At 31.7% G+C, this 22,347-nt stretch overlaps 1 protein-coding gene across 2 annotated transcripts in view; it reads right to left on the bottom strand.

Annotated features, from left to right (window-relative positions):
• LOC128991802 (arrestin homolog) overlaps positions 1 to 22,347 on the bottom strand; it is a 413,899-nt gene that overhangs the window by 141,669 nt on the left and 249,883 nt on the right. For both annotated transcript variants that reach the window (XM_054414992.1, XM_054414993.1), the window contains exon 2: positions 3,214 to 3,281. In XM_054414992.1, coding sequence (XP_054270967.1) covers positions 3,214 to 3,281 — 68 coding nt within the window. The remainder of the gene's footprint in view (positions 1 to 3,213; positions 3,282 to 22,347) is intronic.

The raw sequence follows: 22,347 nt of genomic DNA, 5'->3' as shown, positions 1-22,347 counted from the left end.
GCTACTCTCTGATTAATTTGCTACGTTATAATGTTGCAATGGTTGTAGTTCAATTAGAGCTAGAAAAGTCATAAGTAGTTTTTGATTAGGTACACATATAGGAAGTACTTGTTAACCAACAAAGTATTAAAATATCTGCCTTTAATCCAGTGCTAAAACATTCAAACTAATACGCCCTCACGTTCTGAGTAAATTTAAATCCAGAGACACTTTTATGACACCTGGCATTGTTTTAATGTCTGACTAACTAACTGACATGATGACAGACTGACTGCTAAGTTGATCCTTCTCTGAAACCCTTGGGAATACATTATTTCGTGTTTGTGTTATAAAACTAATACAGATTTTCTTCAATTTGTGCTTGTCTAGATAAAAAAAACATATATTTAACATTAGCATACATTTTGTGTAACAACGATGAGAGATTTTTAACTGAAATATTTCTCAGTTTTATGTTTTTATCATGTGTTTTTTTTATGTCTAAATCAAATAGTGAATTCTTTCAATAAGACAGAAGAAGACTTTAGGCCTAACTGTTTTTCATGCAACGTAAAATGTAATGAAATACAATGTAGTAGAAGAAAAATAATTGGAATATATGCCAAGTAATATAAGGCTCTAAATTTTTTTTGTAAAAATAATGCACAGTGCAAGAGTGGGTCTACAAAACCATTACAAAGGAATATTTTTATTGAACTTTAGTAAACAGATTAGGTCTGCATGAGAACATGCAAACATGGCGAAATGAGGAAAGTTTTAAACCCCGTTCATAATACACTCTGGACCTCGCCAATATGTGTGATAAAATACTTTTTATAAGTTTATCACGATGGAAAAAGAATTAATTAGATTATGGTGCAATTACTGGTACGAGAAGCAAGATAATTCAAATAAATAATATCTTCCTACAGCCGCTACTAATTAAACCAATACGACAGTGCAGCACAATGTACGGTATTTCAATATGTTCTTGTAACAATAGTACACAATATTTAGTCATGTTGTAGTCAAGGGAAATTAAGTGGAGTTAGATGTACGAAATAATACTTTTGTAGTATGCATTTTAACTATGAATATAAATTATTATGCTACTTTTAAGATATGAAAATAGCTCAAAAGGTAAGTTAAATGAGGTATTGTGATAACAATGGTTTCCAGTATCTACAATAGTACACGTTGAACTATTTAAATAATAGGCAAACATAAACTCCAACAGATACAGTACGGAATATGCAGGTTTAAAAAGGTAGTCAAACCTGAATATTATCTCTATATTTTCACTAATCACTACACTAAAAGATTTTTAATTGGGAATAATTCTCACAGAGACGCAATAGCTTATTTTCTGAACCACTACTACAATTACTGTAAAACACATAGTGTTTGAATGAAATCTCAATCATACCAACAATTTTCGAATGCAACTGTTCCTATTCTAGAAAAATTGTAAATGTACAAGCAAGAAACAATATTAAACAGTGCTCAAGGATTTTTGCAACATCTGACGGTCTTGTTACACCAAGTTAGTAAATCCAATCTTGCCAGGCTATATTGAGCAATACCGAACAATATTGAGCAATACCAAGTAATCATTCCGTAAACAGGCCCAAAAGAGATTAATGGCTTGGATAACTTTGGGGAGGTGGTCGCCTTACTTTATCGATGGACGGATTTGGAGGAGCTTAATCCAATAAGTTTTTCTTGTGTTGATTGAACGTGACGTTTCACCGTTTACTGTATTTTTTTTTTTTTTTTTTTTTTTTTTTAAGAGGTTGGTGGCCTCTTTTAACCTTGCATTTTAACCTTGCGGGCCCGTCCACATAGACTAAGCGCCCGTGCGTGGATCGTTTACAGCAAAGCAAGGAGTGAGCCGGTACAGTACAAAGGTGATCTGTACTGATCAATTTTAGTGGCAGTGACCGCGACGCTACCGACTGAGCCACCGACTCACCAGCTTTAATTCAGTGTATTGTGTGATGCACTGAATAATTTTAATAAAATACAAAATTGGAACAGCTGTAGAAAACCTGCAATTTGTAGATGTTTCTTGTATAAGAGGTATTATTGTCTAGCTGAATTGGCTAAACGCTGTTTCACGTTCAACGTTTTTTAAGATGTCAATAATAGAGAGTTTTCAACCCTCTCCCTCTCATAACTTGAAGTCCTCGCCTTAACATATATGATTATATTACTAAATATTACAAAGCTTGTAATTCCGATAAAACGCGTAAAGATCTAAGGATATTTCAAACGTAAAGTAATCAATTTCTGCGGTATAAACCCAGCTGATAGGTTTGACAAGCAATCAGCCAGGGGTTACCTTGGCCTGGTGCTCAATTAGACTTGCACTGCTGTGGGTTACTGTGGTTATTGTGTTCAGTAACTATGATGGGCTTCAACTAACCATTAATATTAAAGTTCTTGTGGTTGATTAAAGTGGGGTTCTCAATTTATTACTTTCAGTTGTAATCAATTTTATTCCTAAACCTTTCTGTCATTTTAGGTACGTTTTTAAAGATCCTAAAATTTGCAAGAATACAAATATTTTCATTTAAGCTATATTGTCACGTTTTATAGCAATGGAACTACTATAAAATATCATTGCTTACTCACATCGTGTTCTCGAAGAACTCAATGTCGAATATAGAACCAAGTTTTGTTTATGTAGAATGGCAAAGGTTAATGTGAATTAGGCAAATACAGTATGTAAGTCTATTTATTTTTTATTTGCTGGTATCCATGTAGGAATGCCCTCTTTTATATCCTATTTACGAGGTTTTTTCAGTTGCTTAACTTAATAAATACGTATGATTTATTGATTTATTGATGGAAGACTCAATACATCTCAATAACAGTGGTTAACTATAGCGGGATTACGAAAAAATAAGGGATCATATTAGTTTTTTGTATAAGAAATATGGGCAAAAATATGTTCTTCTAAAGGTTAACTTAACCCAACTAATAAAATATTTATTTAAAAACAAGAAATTCCCGAAACTATAAACATTGTTTGCCCATAACTGTAGTGGGCTTACACGAAATCGTGACCAAGTCAAAAATTAAAAACTTGTGGCTAATCAAACGATATAGGTGTCAATCACAATATTGAACCAATACCACTTGCATGGTAGTAATATTCTTTGCTTCTTGCCAACTGCGCAACTTTTCACTGCTTTAATGACTAATACTTCACAAAATTGTTTGACTCCTTACCTGTCTTTGGAGTTAGAAGGAATGTCTGGTTCAGGATCTGCCACAATCTCGTCTTCAGCTCCCCCGGCCTGGAATATAAAATATTGCGGTTAAAGTCAAAGTCCTTTATTAAGCCAGATTAACAAATTAACAGGTTACTGTAACGTTTCAGTAGGACATAATAAAACATATAATAATTAGTGTTACATTATTTTGAATGTTCTTAAGGTTTTCATCGGGTAAAGCTACACTTAAAGCTGCTAACAGAAATATTCATTGAAATATTTAGTATATTTTGTTACTATTCTTAAGGATGAATTTACATTAGTCTATGACCTTTGATGGAAATTTAAGAAGTACGGGACATATCGGTTTTCTTAATAACAGCATCTTTAGATCAATTTATTGAATTACAAAATTTCTGTCATCAAGCAATGACTTTAAATAGTAGAAGCGGATCATCTTGCTGTAAATTCTTTAGCATTTTTGATGTCTGTTTCATGTTGGTAACGTTTAAGTGCGCTGAGCACAACTAGATATTTTCCTCTTATTTTAGTCTTAGTGATCTCATTCTGTGTTTAATTTTTTGGGTTTATAATAGAACGAACAAGACATAGCTTAGAAACATTACAGTGTTATATGTGGCTAAGATAGTTTTAATATTGGTAGAGTAAACAATTAAAAATTTGTATCTACTATAACATCAATACCAAAACCAATTCGCATATTTGGTGGATATTCCTAGAATAAAACTAAAGTTTAACTACATTGCGTTATGACAACGCACCAAGGGGATTGCAAGGCCTATGATAGCAATTTATACACCGGTATTAAGCAATTTCGATTAATTTAATGAGTTAAATCGATTATTTGATCGATATTGGTAACCCATTCCCATTAATGAACTTGGACTTGTAGTCCGGACAAATGCAATATATCTTTAGAATAGGTAATGGATTTTACACACTCACATTAAGATTTATCATTCTTATTGATGAGAATATACTTTTGTAAAAATATTTTTCATATAAAAATCCAGGTTTCCAGAACTAGCATAATAGAAGACTGATTTGATTAGAGGTACAAAGATTACAATTGCTGTGTGGGAACACAAAGACGAATTACCTCACTGGAGCCTCAACAAGATTAAGTTCTTTGAGCGGGAAAATATACCTCTGAGCGGGAAATTCAGTGACAAGAAAATAACGTTGAGGGAGATGTTCATGAGATTATTTAACCGTAATGTTTCTTTATAACATAAAATGTAATGACATTATCATTATTATGTAGAACAATGTATTTGCAACATTTACTCCCTTTTATAATTAGCCTTCGAATATCTAAACACTTTTTATTATTTTTTTTCTTTTATTGTCACTTTATGAATAAAATATGGTAGGAGTTAAAATTTAAATTTGAAAATCTTAAATGTGGTTCTAAAGGCATTGCGTTTGTTTTGTTTCCTTTCAGGATTATGTACAACCCTGAAATGTTTATTAGATAAAGACAGAACTTTTGTAATATATTTTATTTCCGAGGACTGTGTGATTTCTTTTGTGTTTCTGAATAGTTTAAGGTACATAAATAAGTTATCTTATAGTTAAAATCAAGGGATTTATTGGAATAGTCAAGGTATGGGTTTTTAAGAGATTGGCGGCCTCTTCTAGCTTGCATTTGCTCGTCCACATTGACTATTTGCCAGTGCGTGGAACGTAGCTAGCAAAGTCAGCCGGTGAGCCGGTACAGTATGAAGGTGGCCAATTCTTTGCAACAGGGACGAGGATCCGAACCCACGACGGACCCGAAGTCAATGACGCTACCGACTGAGCCACCGACTCACCACTGATAAACATGAGTTGATGGTGATAGATGGGAATACAAATGAAAATGAATCCTATACTCTAATACGAGCAATGTTTGCTTGTATGTATGCTTGCTTGCTTGCTTGCTTGCAGAAAGATCTCGAAAACGGCTCCGACGATTTTCTTCAAATCTTGTAAATAGTTTATTTTTGGCCTAAAAACAAGTTTCATGCAGTTAGAACTGCCAACAAAAATCTAATTACGTAGAAAAACGAAACTGAAAGTCACATTTTTTTAACATTAGTCTTATGGGTTGCTAAGTAACCATGTTGGTTGAATTAAATAACAAGGAAAAAGTAAACAAAAGACTTGAAGTTGTAGCACGTGTTCATAATAAACCAACTACCCACAGTATACTAGCAAATTACAAATACAGTACAAAAGGAAAAACATTACTTGTTAATATTGAGCAAAGATTATACTTAAGATTACTCGAGACATTGTAGTCAAGGGTAGCAGTGCGAAGTCTAGGATCTGTTTATGACGAATACATTAAGGTATCTGCAATCCTAAAATGCTATGGGAAGGGAAGGAAACAGGTCCGTGACGTAGGAAGTAGTGAAGGAAGTAGTAAAGGCAATCATAAAATGCTATGGGAATAGAGGGAAACAGGTCCGTGACGTAGGAACTGATGAAGGAAGTAGTAAATGCGAGCAGTCCGGAGTGTGGGGACTGTTTATGACGATAAGATTAGGGTATCTGCAATCCTAAAATGCTATGGGAAGGGAGGGAAACAGGTCCGTGACGTAGGAAGTGGTGAAGGAAGTAGTCAAGGCGAGCTGTCCGGAGTGTGGGAACTGTTTATGACGATTAGATAAGGGTATGGGCTATCCTAAAATGCTATGGGAAGGGAGGGAAACAGGTCCGCGACGTAGGAAGTGGTGACGGAAGTAGGCAAGGGGAGTTGTCCGGAGTGTGGGAACTGTTTATGACGATTAGATTAATGTATCTGCAATCTTTAAATGCAATGGGAAGGGAGGGAAACATGTTTGCGACGTAGGAAGTGGTGAAGGAAGTAGTAAAGGCAATTAGTATGGAGCGTGGGAACTGTTTATGACGATTAGATTAACGTATCTGCAATTCTGAAATGCTATGGGAAGGGAGAAAAACAGGTCCACTACGTTGGAAGTGGTGAAGGAAGTAGTCAAGGCGAGCTGTCCGGAGTATGGGAACTGTTAATAACGATTAGATTAAGGTATCTACAATCTTAAAGTGCTATGGGAATGGAGGGAAACAGGTCCATGACGTAGGAAATGGTGTAGGACGTTGTAAAGGCGAGCCGTGTGGAGTTTGGGAACAGATTTATGTATCTCCGAAACTAAGACTGCTTTCAGAGTGAACTAATGATTTTCTCCGAGCAAAGCTCGGTCCCCAGGTACTGTGGAATAATATGATTTTTCAAACTTTGAGAATTACTAAAAACATCTTATTAGCCAGGAAAACGTAATGAGGGAACGATCAGTTACTATAGGCCTACCTACTATAGTTACTATCCAGCTTGAAACCTCCAAAATATCTTATAACCTTAGTATAGAAGTGGTAAACTAATAAAACACCTATTGTTGATGTAGGGTAAATAATTTAGAAGATATTATTCATGGGCTTACAACATTTATGTAGTTGAGATATTGTTCTGATTTGTTAACTAGAACACAAAATCAGTTTATATAACGTTAATCCTCGATGAAAACATGATCTAATCACTGTTCTCCTCACACAAAGCTATTAGTCACAGATCGTGTTAAAGTCTATCATGACAAACTGCTGACATCTACCGAACCATAAATCTTGCTGAGGTTCAGCACAGATGGAACAACGCATCCTGCCATTGCTTATCTTTTCATAAGTTAATAAAGCTAACTAGAACATTTAAACTATAAGTATTCTTATTTAATAATTAGTCTTCTGCCATCCATATGTAATTAAATTCTAAAATGCTTCATTAGAAATTAACGGGGGGAGCAAGCTGGTCTCGTGGTTATAGCGTGGGACTTAGGTCCCTGAGGCCCCTGGTTCAAATTCTGCCAACTCACCAATGGATTTTATCTAAGTGATAGTTCCGCAACCCCTAGGTCTATCCTGGAGTAATGTGAAAAGAATTTCGGCTCATTCCTAGCATCCTTGGACAAAAACATTACACATTAATGTACAAATAATATAAGTACAATTAATTTTAGTAATTGAATTTGATTGCATTTCTACGATGCCGTAACATTAGGATTTTTAGTTTAATGCAAAGATGGTGGTTGAATGAATGAAATTAAAGCTTTGTTACTGAACAAGATCAGTTGGTTTTCCAATGATTCAGAGCAGTTTGGCCTATTTCGAGATTTTGACTTTTTCAGGGATCGAAACGGAACCCTTCTGATTATTAGGAGAGTGCTAAACGCACTCAACTACTTAGATTAATTGAAATATAAACTTCAACAAATAAAAAATACATTTATTTAAAGTTTCTATCTGGCTGTGCACTATTATCTTTTTTTTATGCCGCATGTAAAAGTATAGGAACCAGAGGAGGGTGCATTAGATTGGCTTGCATCTACACCCACAACAAAAACTGTACACCTTCTAACCAAGCTAGATTAAAATTAAGATACATTAGATACATTTAGAAGGTAGTTAGATACATTATAAGATACATTACATACACAAATGACAAACTAACCAAGTAAGTTCGAGTATGAATATTACCGTAGCAATAATCTGACCTCAATCTATATGCAAATAAGTCCCTCCAGTATATCAATCAGTTTGTTTGTCAATTAATTTATACAATGCAGTGTTATCAGCCTAATATTCAATGTCACTCAACCCACGAGTGTGAAATTATGCTTTATAAATGCAAACTGTGACTTTTAGGGAAATGTGATATTCTTTTGAAAGATTACTAGGCATACTACGGATAATTTAAATGTTAGAAGTTAAAATAAAAGATAATTAATTATGAATATCCAGCAGCTTTAATCAAATCCATACTGAAGCTATTAATGAGTATAGAATTGCTTGCATTTACTTGGTGTTATATGTATCTTCTAACTGGTTGATTTTCACATCTTTTAATGCAGCATATGACTTCACGCAAAGTAGTTACGACGTGCAACATTTGGATTACGCAGACTCAGATATTTAAAACAAATTGGTGAAACGTATCAATTATAGTGGTTCTATTAGAAGAACATATGAGGGAGAGGAGATATAATTTACAAGTTTGATGTTAATATACGCTACAATGAGGGATCAACCCGATGGTTTGGAACTTTTTAATGAGCAAGTTTAGACAACAGAAAACAAATAGCTTATATTAAAATGTAGTGTTAAAAATATAGACACATGTTAAATTAAAATGTCATTTTACACCCTATTTATTATTAAAAGCTTATCATTTTATATTTTTTAGGTTCATTACAAAATAAAAACCAAAGATCTGCTGATTACTTTCAATTGAAAATTTCACTGATTAAAATATCAAATATTCATTCCAAAGAAAATCTACAAGTATAATCGAGCATTCACAATTCCGTCCACTTGCGAAGCTCGTCCGCAAAATACAATCTCAAGCCCAGCCCATTTTGAGTGCTGTTATGTTTGTGTTGCGAGCGCTGAATATTAAACCTCAGCCAGATAAATATACAATTCCTTATTGGACTGTTAAACTCTATTGAATGTTTGAATATGAAACCGCTCTTAAATTAATTTGAACCACGAATAATTTGTTACGCAATATTTTCCATAGTGTGATAACTGATGATGGCTGTCTGAAAATTAATTACCGAAAGTGTAGATAAATGATCGCTGTATGTGAAAGTTTCAATCACAACATATTTACCCATCAATAAAACCACACAATTAAAATAAATTAACAATGCTATAATTAGACTACTATAACCAGATAAATACGGAAATATTTATTTATTTGTTGATTATTGATATATTATGGATAATTAATGCCATTGTGGTCGCTATTTCATTGAAAAGTATTAAAGTATTAAAATTCTAATAATAGGCTACACATGATTTTCCCTATAATTATAACTTTTAATCGTCACATATTGCTGCGGTTTCCGTTGACTTGCATATCTACTCCACCTTTACAGCAATATTTTGGCAACTTTTATCTAAATAGTAATTGATCAGTCATATTATACAACTTTGGTTGGTAAAAGATTCCATTTCTAACATAAATCAAAGCTTGGCAAGAATGTTAGTTATTGTCAGTATGTCTTTTGCCCTGTACATCACAGTGTTTTTATGTCCCGCCGTCACATCCTATGCCAGGCTCAAGTTTGATGTGTTTTCACATATCTACAATGCTACGCCGAGATATTGAGGCAGTATAACTTATAGGTGATTGGTGGGATTAGAATGTTGGAGACCGAAGTCCTGCTGTCTGACACTAGACCAGCCCCATCCATAAAGTATAAACACAGTAAGTATGTGTAGATAAATAAATGACAAGGAAGATGGTAAAATAAGGCAGATTAAATGTAGCTGGCGTTATTAGTTGTAGAATCAGAAAATTAATAAGGGTTTTATTAATTAATTAATGAAAATACATTAAAAAGTACGGAAAATTATGTAATAGTTCACAAATGTTATCAATTCAAATTGTGCTAAAAGTTAGAAAATAAAAAAATAAAAATCGCCACCATAATGTACAAATAAAATTGTCAAACAATTATTTATGATCCTGGTAATTTTTATTTTCACTTAAATAAAACATGACCACCAATCTTATCAACATATTAACTTCAAACGAACGCACAAATGTGGCAAATGAAAATTGCAGAACAAATAGCCAGCTTCTATTTCCATGGTAATGAGAACTTCCATGATTGTCGCATTATTGAAACGGCGTGTGACGTCATTGCTGGCTGAATTTGATTGTACCCAACTAAGCTTAGTACATAACGTTTTATACTTTTGTCTCAATATGGGTTTTAAAAGCTTCTTCTTTGATTGGAAATGCCATGAATCCGAAGAATAAGTACACTTATAAGAAATAATCGTATTAAAGTCGATCTTATTTTCTATATTTTTTAACTTTATTAATTCAAATATATAAAACAAATAGGTGCTTAATATATTATATATATAATCATCATTGGACGGAAGTTTTATAAGATATTTCAGAGAAGGAAAATTACATTACTTTTCCAGGAAAATATAACAATTTAACGGTTCCAGAAAAAAACTCGAATGTCTGGAAAATATCTATCTATTTGTATCTAATTCTATCAGGATGATATTATGAAGATCCTAGATATCTTGATAAAAAGTAATCTACTAACATGCATGAATTGCATAGCTATTATCCGAATTATATTTCGATGCAAATGAGAAATTCCAGAAATGACATTCAGATCATCATTAGACGGAGGTTTTTTATCAGATGATTCAGAGAAGGAAAATTACATTACTCTTCCAGGAAAATATAACAATTGAACGTATATTGAACGGAATTATATTTCGATGCAAATGAGAAATTCCAGAAATGACATTCAGATCATTATTAGACGGAGGTTTTTTATCAGATGATTCAGAGAAGGAAAATTACATTACTCTTCCAGGAAAATATAACAATTGAACGTATATTGAACGGAATTATATTTCGATGCAAATGAGAGATTCCAGAAATGACATTCAGATCATTATTAGACGGAGGTTTTTTATCAGATGATTCAGAGAAGGAAAATTACATTACTCTTCCAGGAAAATATAACAATTGAACGGTTCCAGAAAAAAACTCGAATGTCTGGAAAAAATCTATCTATTTGTATCTAATTCTATCAGGATTATATTATGAAGATCCTAGAATCTTGATAAAAAGTAATCTACTAACATGCATGAATTGCATAACTATCATCCAAATTATATTTCGATGCAAATGAGAAATTCCCGAAATGACATTCAGCTCAATTACTACAAACCGTTGACACCAGATATTACAGTTTTGCAATAAAACATAACTTGTGACTTTTAGTGTTCTAGTGTTTCCTTTTCATTTTGATACACAACTGACTTGGTTTGTTCTGTTAAGTAATTTAATTCTTAAAATGAATCAATGCATGGCGTATTTATATTACAACACTTGTGTTCTAGAAGAGGTCCAAAACTTACAGCTTACAGTAAACGTTGTTGGAATATAACTTTAATGTTCGTAAAAATCTCAAGACCAATAAACATTTTCTTTTGAAAACCTCACCTCAAAACTTTGGACATCCAAGGGGCGTAGCACGTGAGGAACTCAGGGAAGTGAATACTCCTATGATATTCCTAGGTATGTGGACAATCTTTATTCTTAATTTGGGCTTGGTCAGTTTAGTATATTAGTCGTGGCAGTCGGACAGACACCACCTGAATTTTATAATAGTATAGATAGATAGATGATGTTTTGTTCCGGAAGAAGAAGGGTGAGCACGCCAAGTGTGCGACAGACCATGTAACCATCCTCGGAGCCCAGAATAGATGTTTAATAATAAACGTTCATAGAAATTTACATGAACATTGACATCAATGTATATTCAATGACTTTAAGATTCCTAAATATTCATGATTATTAATGTAATATTTAATTTAATATAAATTTCAGAGTGAGACTGGTATGGAGCTTGGATAGAGGACCTCAGTCCGGTGCTTTGTGATCAAATCCTGACAATCGCCAATGTAAATTCCATGGGTTCTGTGGGGAAGCACGCCTGAATATACAAGGAGATAAAAATAGGACCCTTCTAGTTAATTTCTGAAACCGGATGATCAACAGTTGAGCTAAAACTACGAAATATAGCAATAATTTATGTTGTTTGGTTACTTAACTGTAAACAGAACTCAACCAGAGAGTGAGAAATAAAAAAAATAAAAAAAAACAAGGAAATAACACAATAAAAAAATACTTAGATTTTTAAATTTGAACATTGCGTCGTTGAGTTGTGGTCTTTGTATGTTTGTATAATACTTAATTTTAATTAAATAAACACAGAATTACTTTATATAACATGTTGAATGAAGAATAGTAAAAGAAAACTGCATTTTTTAAAGCCTTTTTTACTCTGATCTTCTTTTAATGCAACAATGATTTTAGTCTATGTCCTTATATTAATTCTTAAGAGCAAAATTTAGTTCTTTATTCGAACTAAAATAATAAATACTTTATTTTAGCCCTATTACTATCGTACACAACATCAGTATAACCTTTCAAATAGTCGCTATGATGCTTTTCATATTTAGTATCAAACTCTCAATTTCCTTGCCAGCACATGACTTGATTCTATGTAGTGTACAATAATTAAAGATTTCAAAATTTAAATTTCACAATGATTATTATTATTGTATGCTGTGTTTTGTACAATGTGATATAAGTTCATTTATTGAGCTATGCACTAGTGTGTAAATGTTTCCCTAATACAGTATTAAGGAAACATTAGTCGGACGATAACACATTTTATATTAAATCTTAAATCATCCCTAATCCGTCAAATTGATGCATCTAGCATTATATTGATCTCATATATAAATACACTTTAAACATAACCCTACTCATTTAAATCATATTGCCACTCTAGGTTACACAAATTAGGCAAGATACATTTGTATTAACCCTCAATATTATTAGCGGATTATTTGACTACTTCACCAGTTTTAATCATAAAACGCTAATTTCACTCATTGTTAAGTGTTATTTGCTTCGTGGAATGTTATAATTACAAACTAATGTTTACTGGCGTTTGGACAAGAATTTAAAATTAGGAACATGTTTTACTTGTGAGAGAAGATGGTGTACAGGAACAAAGTAGAGTAATATTTTACGCAATAATCTATCTATCTATCAATAATATTATAAAATTGAGATGGAGTCTGTTTGTTCGGCTGCCACGACTAAAACACTAAACTGATAAAGCCCAAATTAAGCACAAAGATGTCCACATACCTAGGAATTTCATAGGACTATTCACTTCCCTGAGTTCCTCTCGGGCTACGCCCCATGGATGTCCAAACTTTTGAGGTCATTTTTTCAAATAATTGGTCTCCATTGAAGTATAAAAAATCACAATATTTGTTTACCTTTGCGTTGAAATTTCAATGTAAACAGGCAGAACTGCTGAATGCTTATTTCACAATTTCAGACAGCTGATCCAAACAAATAAAATAAAATATCATACACAACTATGTGGCAGGTTTATTTATGTCATTGATTTTGGAAAAAAAGAAAGATTCTATAACCATAAGTGATGAAAGTTATGTTATTGATATATTTTAATATAAACCGTAGCACAATAATAATTACAGTGTAGGTCATACTTTTTTGTAAACATTTGGTACTTTGTTAATAAATTCGATCAAGTGTTTGAATTAGGTGGTATAATTACAAATTCCCTCTGCGAAGCACGGGTACAGCAGCTAGTTTAAATATAAATATTGAACGTGTTTTAGAATATCTCAGAAAATGCCTTTCTTAATTAGAAATTGATAATATGAAGCAAACATATCTACTAATGTAACCGGCTCTGTCAAATAATAAAAATGTATCGTCTATTCAAAATCCAAACGTTTTCACTATTATTTATAAACAGTTTCTCGTTCCAATGATAGACTTTAAATGGTTCAACACTAACATATAGGCCTAATCCTATCTCCCACCACTCTACGTAGCCCATTGTCTCGGCTTAAGCCTTAAATCCTTCCTGATACTCTCATTTTGAGCAATACAGTAATTATCCTCCACAAAAATCGACCAAGTAATAATATTTCTCCACAAAGTAATATTTTATTATGATATCAACACCAATTAATTCACTAAACGTCATTTTATAAATATTTTCAAGAAATGATTTAAAAAAATTGCCAATACCTTTAAAAGAAACGTAAATAGGATGGTTTCGGTTGGATTTGACATTATGGCGTGGGTTACAATACACACGCTGACGATAATGAATATTGCAAGCTTTACTTAAGGTCGGACCTCATTTAGTGCTTTGAGTGTCAAACCCAGAATATCCCACAATATCTATGGCGTCGTTGTAATTAACTGTATTTCGGTTTGATATTTATTAATTATTTTGGAACTTATTTCCCAAAGCTTTTGGCAAGCATAGTTGTTATAATATACTATGTAAAATTATAACTAATATTATGTTTATTTACGCCGTAGATTAATAAAATAACCGACATTTCTAATGCCTAGTTCATGAGATCTTAAAGACGTTAAAGTATGAGCTATATTTTAAATACAGCCATACAGAAGGGGTTTGTTATTTTTAATAGTTTGCAATAATTGTTGACATCGTAAGATCAATTGAAGTCCTTTTGGTGATAACGTAAATAAATTTAATAAAAATCACTATTCTTTTCTGTTTTTAGAACGGGGTTTTACATCACACCTATGATGAAATGCTTATGTAATGAAAATAATACACTTACTGACTTGTTGTCTTTTACTTTTATGTTAACCTACTAACAACTATTGTTACAAAAATACAAATAAAATGTTACAAAATAAAATTTGTCTAGTTCTTGATTCCCACAACATGGGACGGATAAAAGTGAAAATAATGTAAAAAATAAAAAAAACACACACAAATGCATTTAGTAAAAAAAAATTTAGAAAATTTTAGATTGTATAAGAAAAGGTTGTAGTATGACAAAACAGATGTTTAAAAACACTAAGCATAAAAAAAAAACAACGTTAGCATTCCAATTATTTTTTACAACGCATAAATGGAACAATAAGAAACGTTGACTGAAGTTTGAAAAATCTGGATGTGAATGAATAGGGTTAATCCTTGATGAAATGGGCTATTTTTGAATCTACTAATCACAAAGACCTTTTGATTCTATTCACTAAAGAAATAACTTTTTATACTTTTCTCAAAGAAGACTAACATTTATATTTCAGCTTAAGTAACTACACTGGGTTAATGCCAACAATAAAAATACCTGTTTTAATAATATTTTTTTAAATATTGTTAATTAAATTACATTGAACCTATTCATCATACAACTATATTAATATATATGGGTCTAAAATTTCATGTTATCTGTCTATCGCTCTCTTTGTTGGATCTTACAAATGCTACCATAACCTTTAAATAACTTAAACACTTAAACGATTGACACTAGTAATGAATAATGGATAATGGAAAAAATTGAATCGTACTCAAAACACAGATTTTAACCAATTACAAAACGCTATTACACGTGTTAGATTCCTTTCAATGATTTTAAATTTAGCATATTTTGTTTATAAACAGATGAGAAATTGGAAGTAGGTTCAGGAAAAACTCAAATGGCTACAGACACACATTTTTAAAGTCTATAACATTTTTTAGGCTTACAAAATACAAACCGGACTGGAAAGTGATGGTAGGTGGTTTATTATTTCAGTAGTATAAGTAAATATTATACATTTTTATATCATTACGCTAAAAAACCATAAAAATACTCGTAAAAAAGAATTTTTACATTTAAATTCAAACATCTTTTACCATACCTCCATTTTAAGCCCAAAAGGGCTTAGCTGGTCCGTTATTACGCTGTGCAGTTTAACGTTGGATTTTAACCACCCGACTATCGGTTCCAGCCAATAAAGGCAGGTTATTAGATGAGAGAATTGAGAGGGGCTTTTATGACTTTTCGAATGGAAGTTTTAAAGAGAGAAATAAAATGTTACATCACTATCTAGTGAGTACAAGAATGAACATTAAAATAACTTTTAGTCGTGACGTTGGGATGCGATACAAGCACATCGTTGAAATGGCTTATTTGTCAATCCAACTCCCCTTCAAATGAGCCACCGACTGAAGCAAAAGATGTACATCATTATCTACAAGGCTGGAATCCTAAGTTTGTATAAATCACCATTGCAGGAGTGATCGTTCGAATAAATATTGTAAGTGGGATAGAAAGTGGAGCTGAAAATGCTAACGAAGACACTTTTGACGCAGTTGCAAATCCTTAATTAGTAGAAAGTTCCCATATATTTTCTAACGATAGTTAGATAGTTAATAGTTTCTAAACGAAATTAAATTATTGTTATACGTAATGTAAAACATCAACTAATAACTAGTAATAAATAGCCTGTTTTGAATTTAGTTTTCTTTTACATGGTATCAACAAATTTTACTGTAGTGAATTATAAAATTAGAGTTTAATAACTTTTAACTTCTACAAAAATATAGGAAACCTTCAGATAATCAATTTATGAATTCGTATGACAACGGAATAAAAGAAATATGGGCTTTAGTTGTTGGTGTTAAAATAATTTAATGTTTCCAAACTTTGACTCTATAAACCCACAAAAGATAAGCTTCGAACAAAACAATGTTCACAAATTAAATTAATTAACAATTCTAATAATTCAAAACTCTACATAATCACACAAATATTATTATAAAGTACTGTCAGTGGAAAAGGCTTTTGTGGAATTGTAATATATCACTTTCACATTTACCTTGTATTAATCGCTGAAACACATATCCCGACATACTAATTGGTTATTTATACTCTCATTGAACCACAGGTAATTAAATGTACATTGTTTTAGACCTACGGTTGTTTGCATTATTCCTCTCAAATTTGCACATATGGATAAATATCTAAGTAGCGTGTGTGCGTATAATTTAATTAGCTTTATATCTAACTTAATTATCCAATTGTTTCTGATTTTAACTGACTAAGGTGAATTACATCGTTAACTTAAAAATGTATAAAATAAAATAAAAAATAAAAAGTATAACATTTTAGTTATGTATAATGTATATATATGAATGTATAAAATAAAAATGTGAAATTAATTGCAACATAAACACACCATGTAACACTTGCAACGGTTATCAACAAATTAAAAACACGATAACAATAACTTTAAAATAGCTGTCTAAGGAGCAAGCTGGTTTATTGGTAGAGCACGATTCCCTGAGTTCCTGGGGTTCAATTCCCGCCAATCAACATTGGATTTAATCAATATGGTGATGCCACAAATCTCAAGGCCTAGGCCTATTTCACGAAAGCGTAAAATCGTGTGTAAACCTATTTCGGGCTAAGGACCATCTAAGATACCATCTAAGGATGTTAAAAAATGTAAACCTGTGATTTGGATCTTTGTGCTTAATTTTGGCTGTATCGGTTTAGTATTTTAGTCATGACAGCAGCCCAGAGAGACACCCCCTCAATTTTACAATAGTATAGATAGATGAATTGAAAGAACTCAATGCAAAATGGATAACAAGTTACATCTCCTGACATACAACAACCATTCGTTAGCGACATATCAGGTTACCTTTCATCATATAGTTTAAGATTATTGCATGTATACACTTTGGTTGTGGCGAATTTCCCATATAGGGAATAAGCTATTACCGTAGGTGTCATGGTAAGACCTAGATACGGGACCGATTTATTTCTTTCCAAACCATTTTTTAGAGAAAAAAAAAATATAATTTTGTATATTGAAGCGTTGTTGTATGCCTAATAGTTATGGAGATAGTAAAAAAATTTAAATAAAAAATTCCCATGTTATTTTTTGGAGAATAAAAAAAACTGTTGTAGGTTGCTTATTTATGCATATATTTTAATCACATTTGGCAATTTTGTTTATTTCATTCTAAGCTTTCAATATTTCAATAAAAAAAACCACAATATTTTCCCTGTAGCAGCAAACCTAAGTACTCATTTAAATTAATGACATTTAAATAGGAAATAAATCTGACAATTTTAATGGAATATTTTAGTAGAAATTCAGCCCGGTAAATGGAAATTCCCTTAGACTGCAGGTTTGCTGCGGTGGGGTTATTTGATTCATAGAGAGGATTTTAGTGATAACAATGGTTGGATCATAGCAAATGCCTTCTATTGAGCTCAAAGCTTGCCTTTGACAAAGGTCTATTCTATAGGATACCTTTGTATCGGATCATGAACCTCGAGAATAATTTGAAATTGTCATTAATATTCTCGGTGGAGCGTGTTAGATATATATCTTATGCAAGGCATAAGATATTATAAGGTATTATATGGTTTTAAGATATTAGCTTTTCAACAGCTGCTTAATGTGTAAACAACGTAGAAATCCTCGTTTAGGACATAAACTCTGTTTTACTGTCCTTTTAGTTCATAAAATACGAAAAAAGGGCCACAAATGGACGAACTGCATATAATTGACAAATGTGTGAATGCAGCTTATTCAACAATTTATAATCATTTACAAACAAGTTTACCGAAAAAATTCCTCACTTTTAGGTCACTAGTACTAAATAAGAATATAATAGATATCTAAAGAATTAAAACATTTTTACATGGAAATGTTTTTATTTTTAACAAAATAATAAAAAGATTCCCTTAATATCTCGATTTAAATGTTTGTTTTTTTAGCTTTATCCATCAACTGTCAGAAAAGTTCATTTCCACACAAAACAATGGGACTCAGAGAAGTGGAACATCGATTAACATCATTCGCCCTGCATAAAAAATATATTTATTTTATATCTCTATACATTGCCATCTTGTTTTGTTTAGTTATTAGTAACTGAGGTATAAAAAAAAAATAATTGTATACAATTATTTTTTTTATTTTACTGATTTCTTAAATACCTATAATATTGACCCAAATTTGTCGAAGTAATGATTAAATAATTTAAAACTGGTGACAAACTTGTTTCTGCATATTGAAACGATTCCTACGATCTTTTCAACAGCTGCTTAATGTGTAAACAACGTAGAAATCCTCGTTTAGGACATAAACCTTTAATATTGTGTTAATTGTTTAACTTTACTTTGTATATATGTGTAGTTAATTCCTTTACTAGATTTACTAATAGTTTTATTACTCTCACAACCACCGGGAAAAAAATCATAAACCTTTATCTATGCACGATTTTTTACAGTCGAACTTCATTAACACAAATTTATTTACGAATTATATTTATTACTTACAGAAATCATTGTATGAACGTCATGACAATCCCAGATATATTAAATCAGTGTTAGCGGAACCAAACAAATCGTGTATCTTAGGAGGAACAACGACCGCAACGATACAATCTCACTATCAAAACATCTACGAGTCCAACATCTACCACTAATCGAGCTGTTATACCAAAAGAACCAGACTTTTCTTCTGTTTTCTGAACATGATTTGCTACTCTATCACCTTACAAAAACACAACTCTCTTACTTTAATTTGAGTAACTTTTACCACTGTTGTAAATTACAAATAAAAACATAAGTAGATGACCGATCACGCAGGTATGATGAGTACAGCTGGAAATATTTAAAACAATATAAGAATTTAAAATGATGACGATTAACTTCCTAGTTTAAGATGAGAATAGTTTTAACTAGATTGAATTGAGCTCTGTAGCCCCGTGCCAACGTTTTTAAGTACTATTCTTATTTTAACTATTAGCATAAAAGAATAACATATCTCAAATAAGTAAATTTCAATTCTAAAGATAATCGATTCGTGATTACGTATAATACACATCATATGCAATGAGTGTTATCATATGCAATGAGTGTTATCATACACTCATCGTTTGACCAACATAATGGTAAGTTAAATAATAATTTAGCTCAAACACTGACTATATCACTTAAGGTATTCTCAATTAGATTTTACAAAACAATTGTTAATAAAGCATGTAGGTACATATTAGTAAATATTTTGCAAAATCAAAAATAAGATCGAAGCTACATCAATAAATTAAATAAAAAAACAAGAGACAACAACTGATGTATAAATCTTATACTGTAAAAATAAACTATTCATTAAGGACATCCCCCCCAAAAAAACATTCTTCTAGTAAAGCAAAATTAGGAACGCACAATGAGTTCCCATAAAGTATAATTGACATCTTAATTAAAACTTTCTCTAATGTTAAGTCTTGTCAAGGTTTCGGTAATTAAAACAACCAAGAGTGAATTATTAGGAGTCACATACAAAGGGATGCGGAACATGTTCAAATGAGGAAGGAAGAAAGTTTGGTACAAACCGGAAATTATACTCGACTTCTCAAAGGAGCCAGAATCCTTATAGAAGGGGTGTTGACTGTACTACCAGGAATAATCAGGAGTTATAAATAGTTAGTTCATTCCGGTATACTTTTTCGTGATGGAATTATTATTGTTATTCTTGACGGTTACTCATCATTAAATTAAAATTATACACAGTGACACATACAAAAAAGTGGTAAATGTTGGGTTTTTATATCCTCATCTGGGGGTTACCCATCCTCAGCCTCTGGTAACAACATATTATAACAGATTATAAATAGTTCTTTCAACGATTAATTCACTGATAATGTTTATTAGTTCCCATACTTTACATTTAGTTTTGTAAAATGAGCAGATATTTTAATCATTGATGAAAAAAGATCCATCCTAGTCTCTATGGGGGACGTGGGTGTTATCTGTTAATATTATCTGGTTTAAAATCATTGATATAAGTTAGCTAAAAACTTGCTTCTTAACAAAACGTCATTCTTTATTGTCTTACCAGCAATTAGGTCTCAATTAGATAGGACAATCATAGATCTGCTCTTATTTGCAATTAATTGTATTACTGATGACTAACGATACCATGTACTTATGTATTTTTTATAATTCTTCCAATAAATATAATTTTAGTCAACTAAACAACGAAAAACATAATATGTAAAAATAAAAATACTTTTTTTCGACGAGTAGTTAAAATTTTAACAAACTATGAACAATTATCTATCCATAAAAATACGATTAAGTATTATTATTTAGTTATAAATATCTAAAATTGGTTGTACACAAATAGCAAGATAACTGGAGTTAACTTGGAGCACAGATAATATAACCCCTCCTAGTAGGAGTTATATTATCTGTGCTTGGAGTCAAAAAAGTTAACTGTTACCTTGATACATTTTCTGTTGAATGAAAAAGTTACAGAAATGCTATTTAATAACATTATTTGATAAAACCGTCGTTTATGAAATAAAATCCCTAAACTGAACATTCATCTGTAATTTATTACACAGATTAGTGAATGAAAAATGGTTAATAGACAAACATTAAGTAAATTTGAGAAGCACTAATTTAGGTATTCAACTTGCAAAATAGGATCACATGTAGTTTTGATGCCCATATGTTTAATTTTACTCGTTCGAACTACGACAGGACTAACTGATAATCATTAGCTCTCTTATTACTAACATAAAAGTCACTATTTAATATCCTAGTGTTACATACTCAAAACGTAACCTAATCTTGCATCATTACTCAACGATTATTATTATGTTGTTCACATATCCCAATAAACTTTATTGGATAATTTAAATATCACTAAAGGGATGCCAATCTCCAACGATACAATAAAGGCTGGAAGCATTATCACAATACAACGTTGTTTTTATTCTAAATCGTACTATCACCAGTTTCATGTTTTGCTGAACGGCAAATGCTCTCATTTATAAAGGTGTTATTTATTATCAAAAGGTAGCACCAGTATGCCATTCACTTTCAAATTTTATATCTACTTTTTGAAAGGATATGAAAATTGTTATCTTTTTAAATAAAAATAATTAAAAAAAATTTCGTTAGTGGCCTGCAAACACTTTTTTTACGTTAAATTTGTTCACAGTAATCATAATAATTATAGTACCGACATTTTCTTAAATCAACCAAGTGTAGTTCAGATCCTCTTATTATGCAAAATTAGTATTTGTGATGTTTTAGTTATTTTTAAATGCAACTTGAACTACAGTTATTTTATAAATAACTTATTGATCAGCATTGTATTTTATTAATAGTATCATTGACTAAGGAAATAAAAGTGTTGTTTCTCTTGTCTGAGATAGTATTTACACCACGTTATAAAAAAAATGCAACCTTGCGGTCCAAAACTTAACAGTAAAAGCTAAAACAGGAAAAATTTGTCTTTTCCTACAGTTACCTAACAATGTACATGTTCTCTCACTGATTTGAGAAAGCAAAGTGGCCAATTCGCTCATCAGTGAGACAATGTTAACATTGTCTCACTCTAATTACTATGTCTCACTCCAGATTTTCAACGTGAAGGCACGAAATAGTGAGCGCGTAACATGCAGGCAACGCCGTATGCGTGCGAAATACGTTGGCAGCACTGGCTGTAAATCAGCTGGTCAGCTGTTGTACTGTTGTATTTGTCACTTCACATTAAATGTTATATTAAAAGTTCACTTCTGTGTAAAAATAGGTTATGTTTCTTCACAAATTTATTTGTTTTATGGTAACTGTAGGAAAAGTATGATTTGCAACTCGAGTTCAAAGTACAATTGCCTCACTCGAGAAAGCATTC

Source organism: Macrosteles quadrilineatus, unplaced genomic scaffold (genome assembly GCF_028750875.1).
Source record: "Macrosteles quadrilineatus isolate MER2022 unplaced genomic scaffold, UCM_ALF_1.0 Scaffold_4__1_contigs__length_99947679, whole genome shotgun sequence".
In the NCBI taxonomy this organism is placed as follows: Eukaryota; Metazoa; Arthropoda; class Insecta; order Hemiptera; family Cicadellidae; genus Macrosteles; species Macrosteles quadrilineatus.
This window is presented reverse-complemented; position numbering and strand designations above follow the sequence as displayed.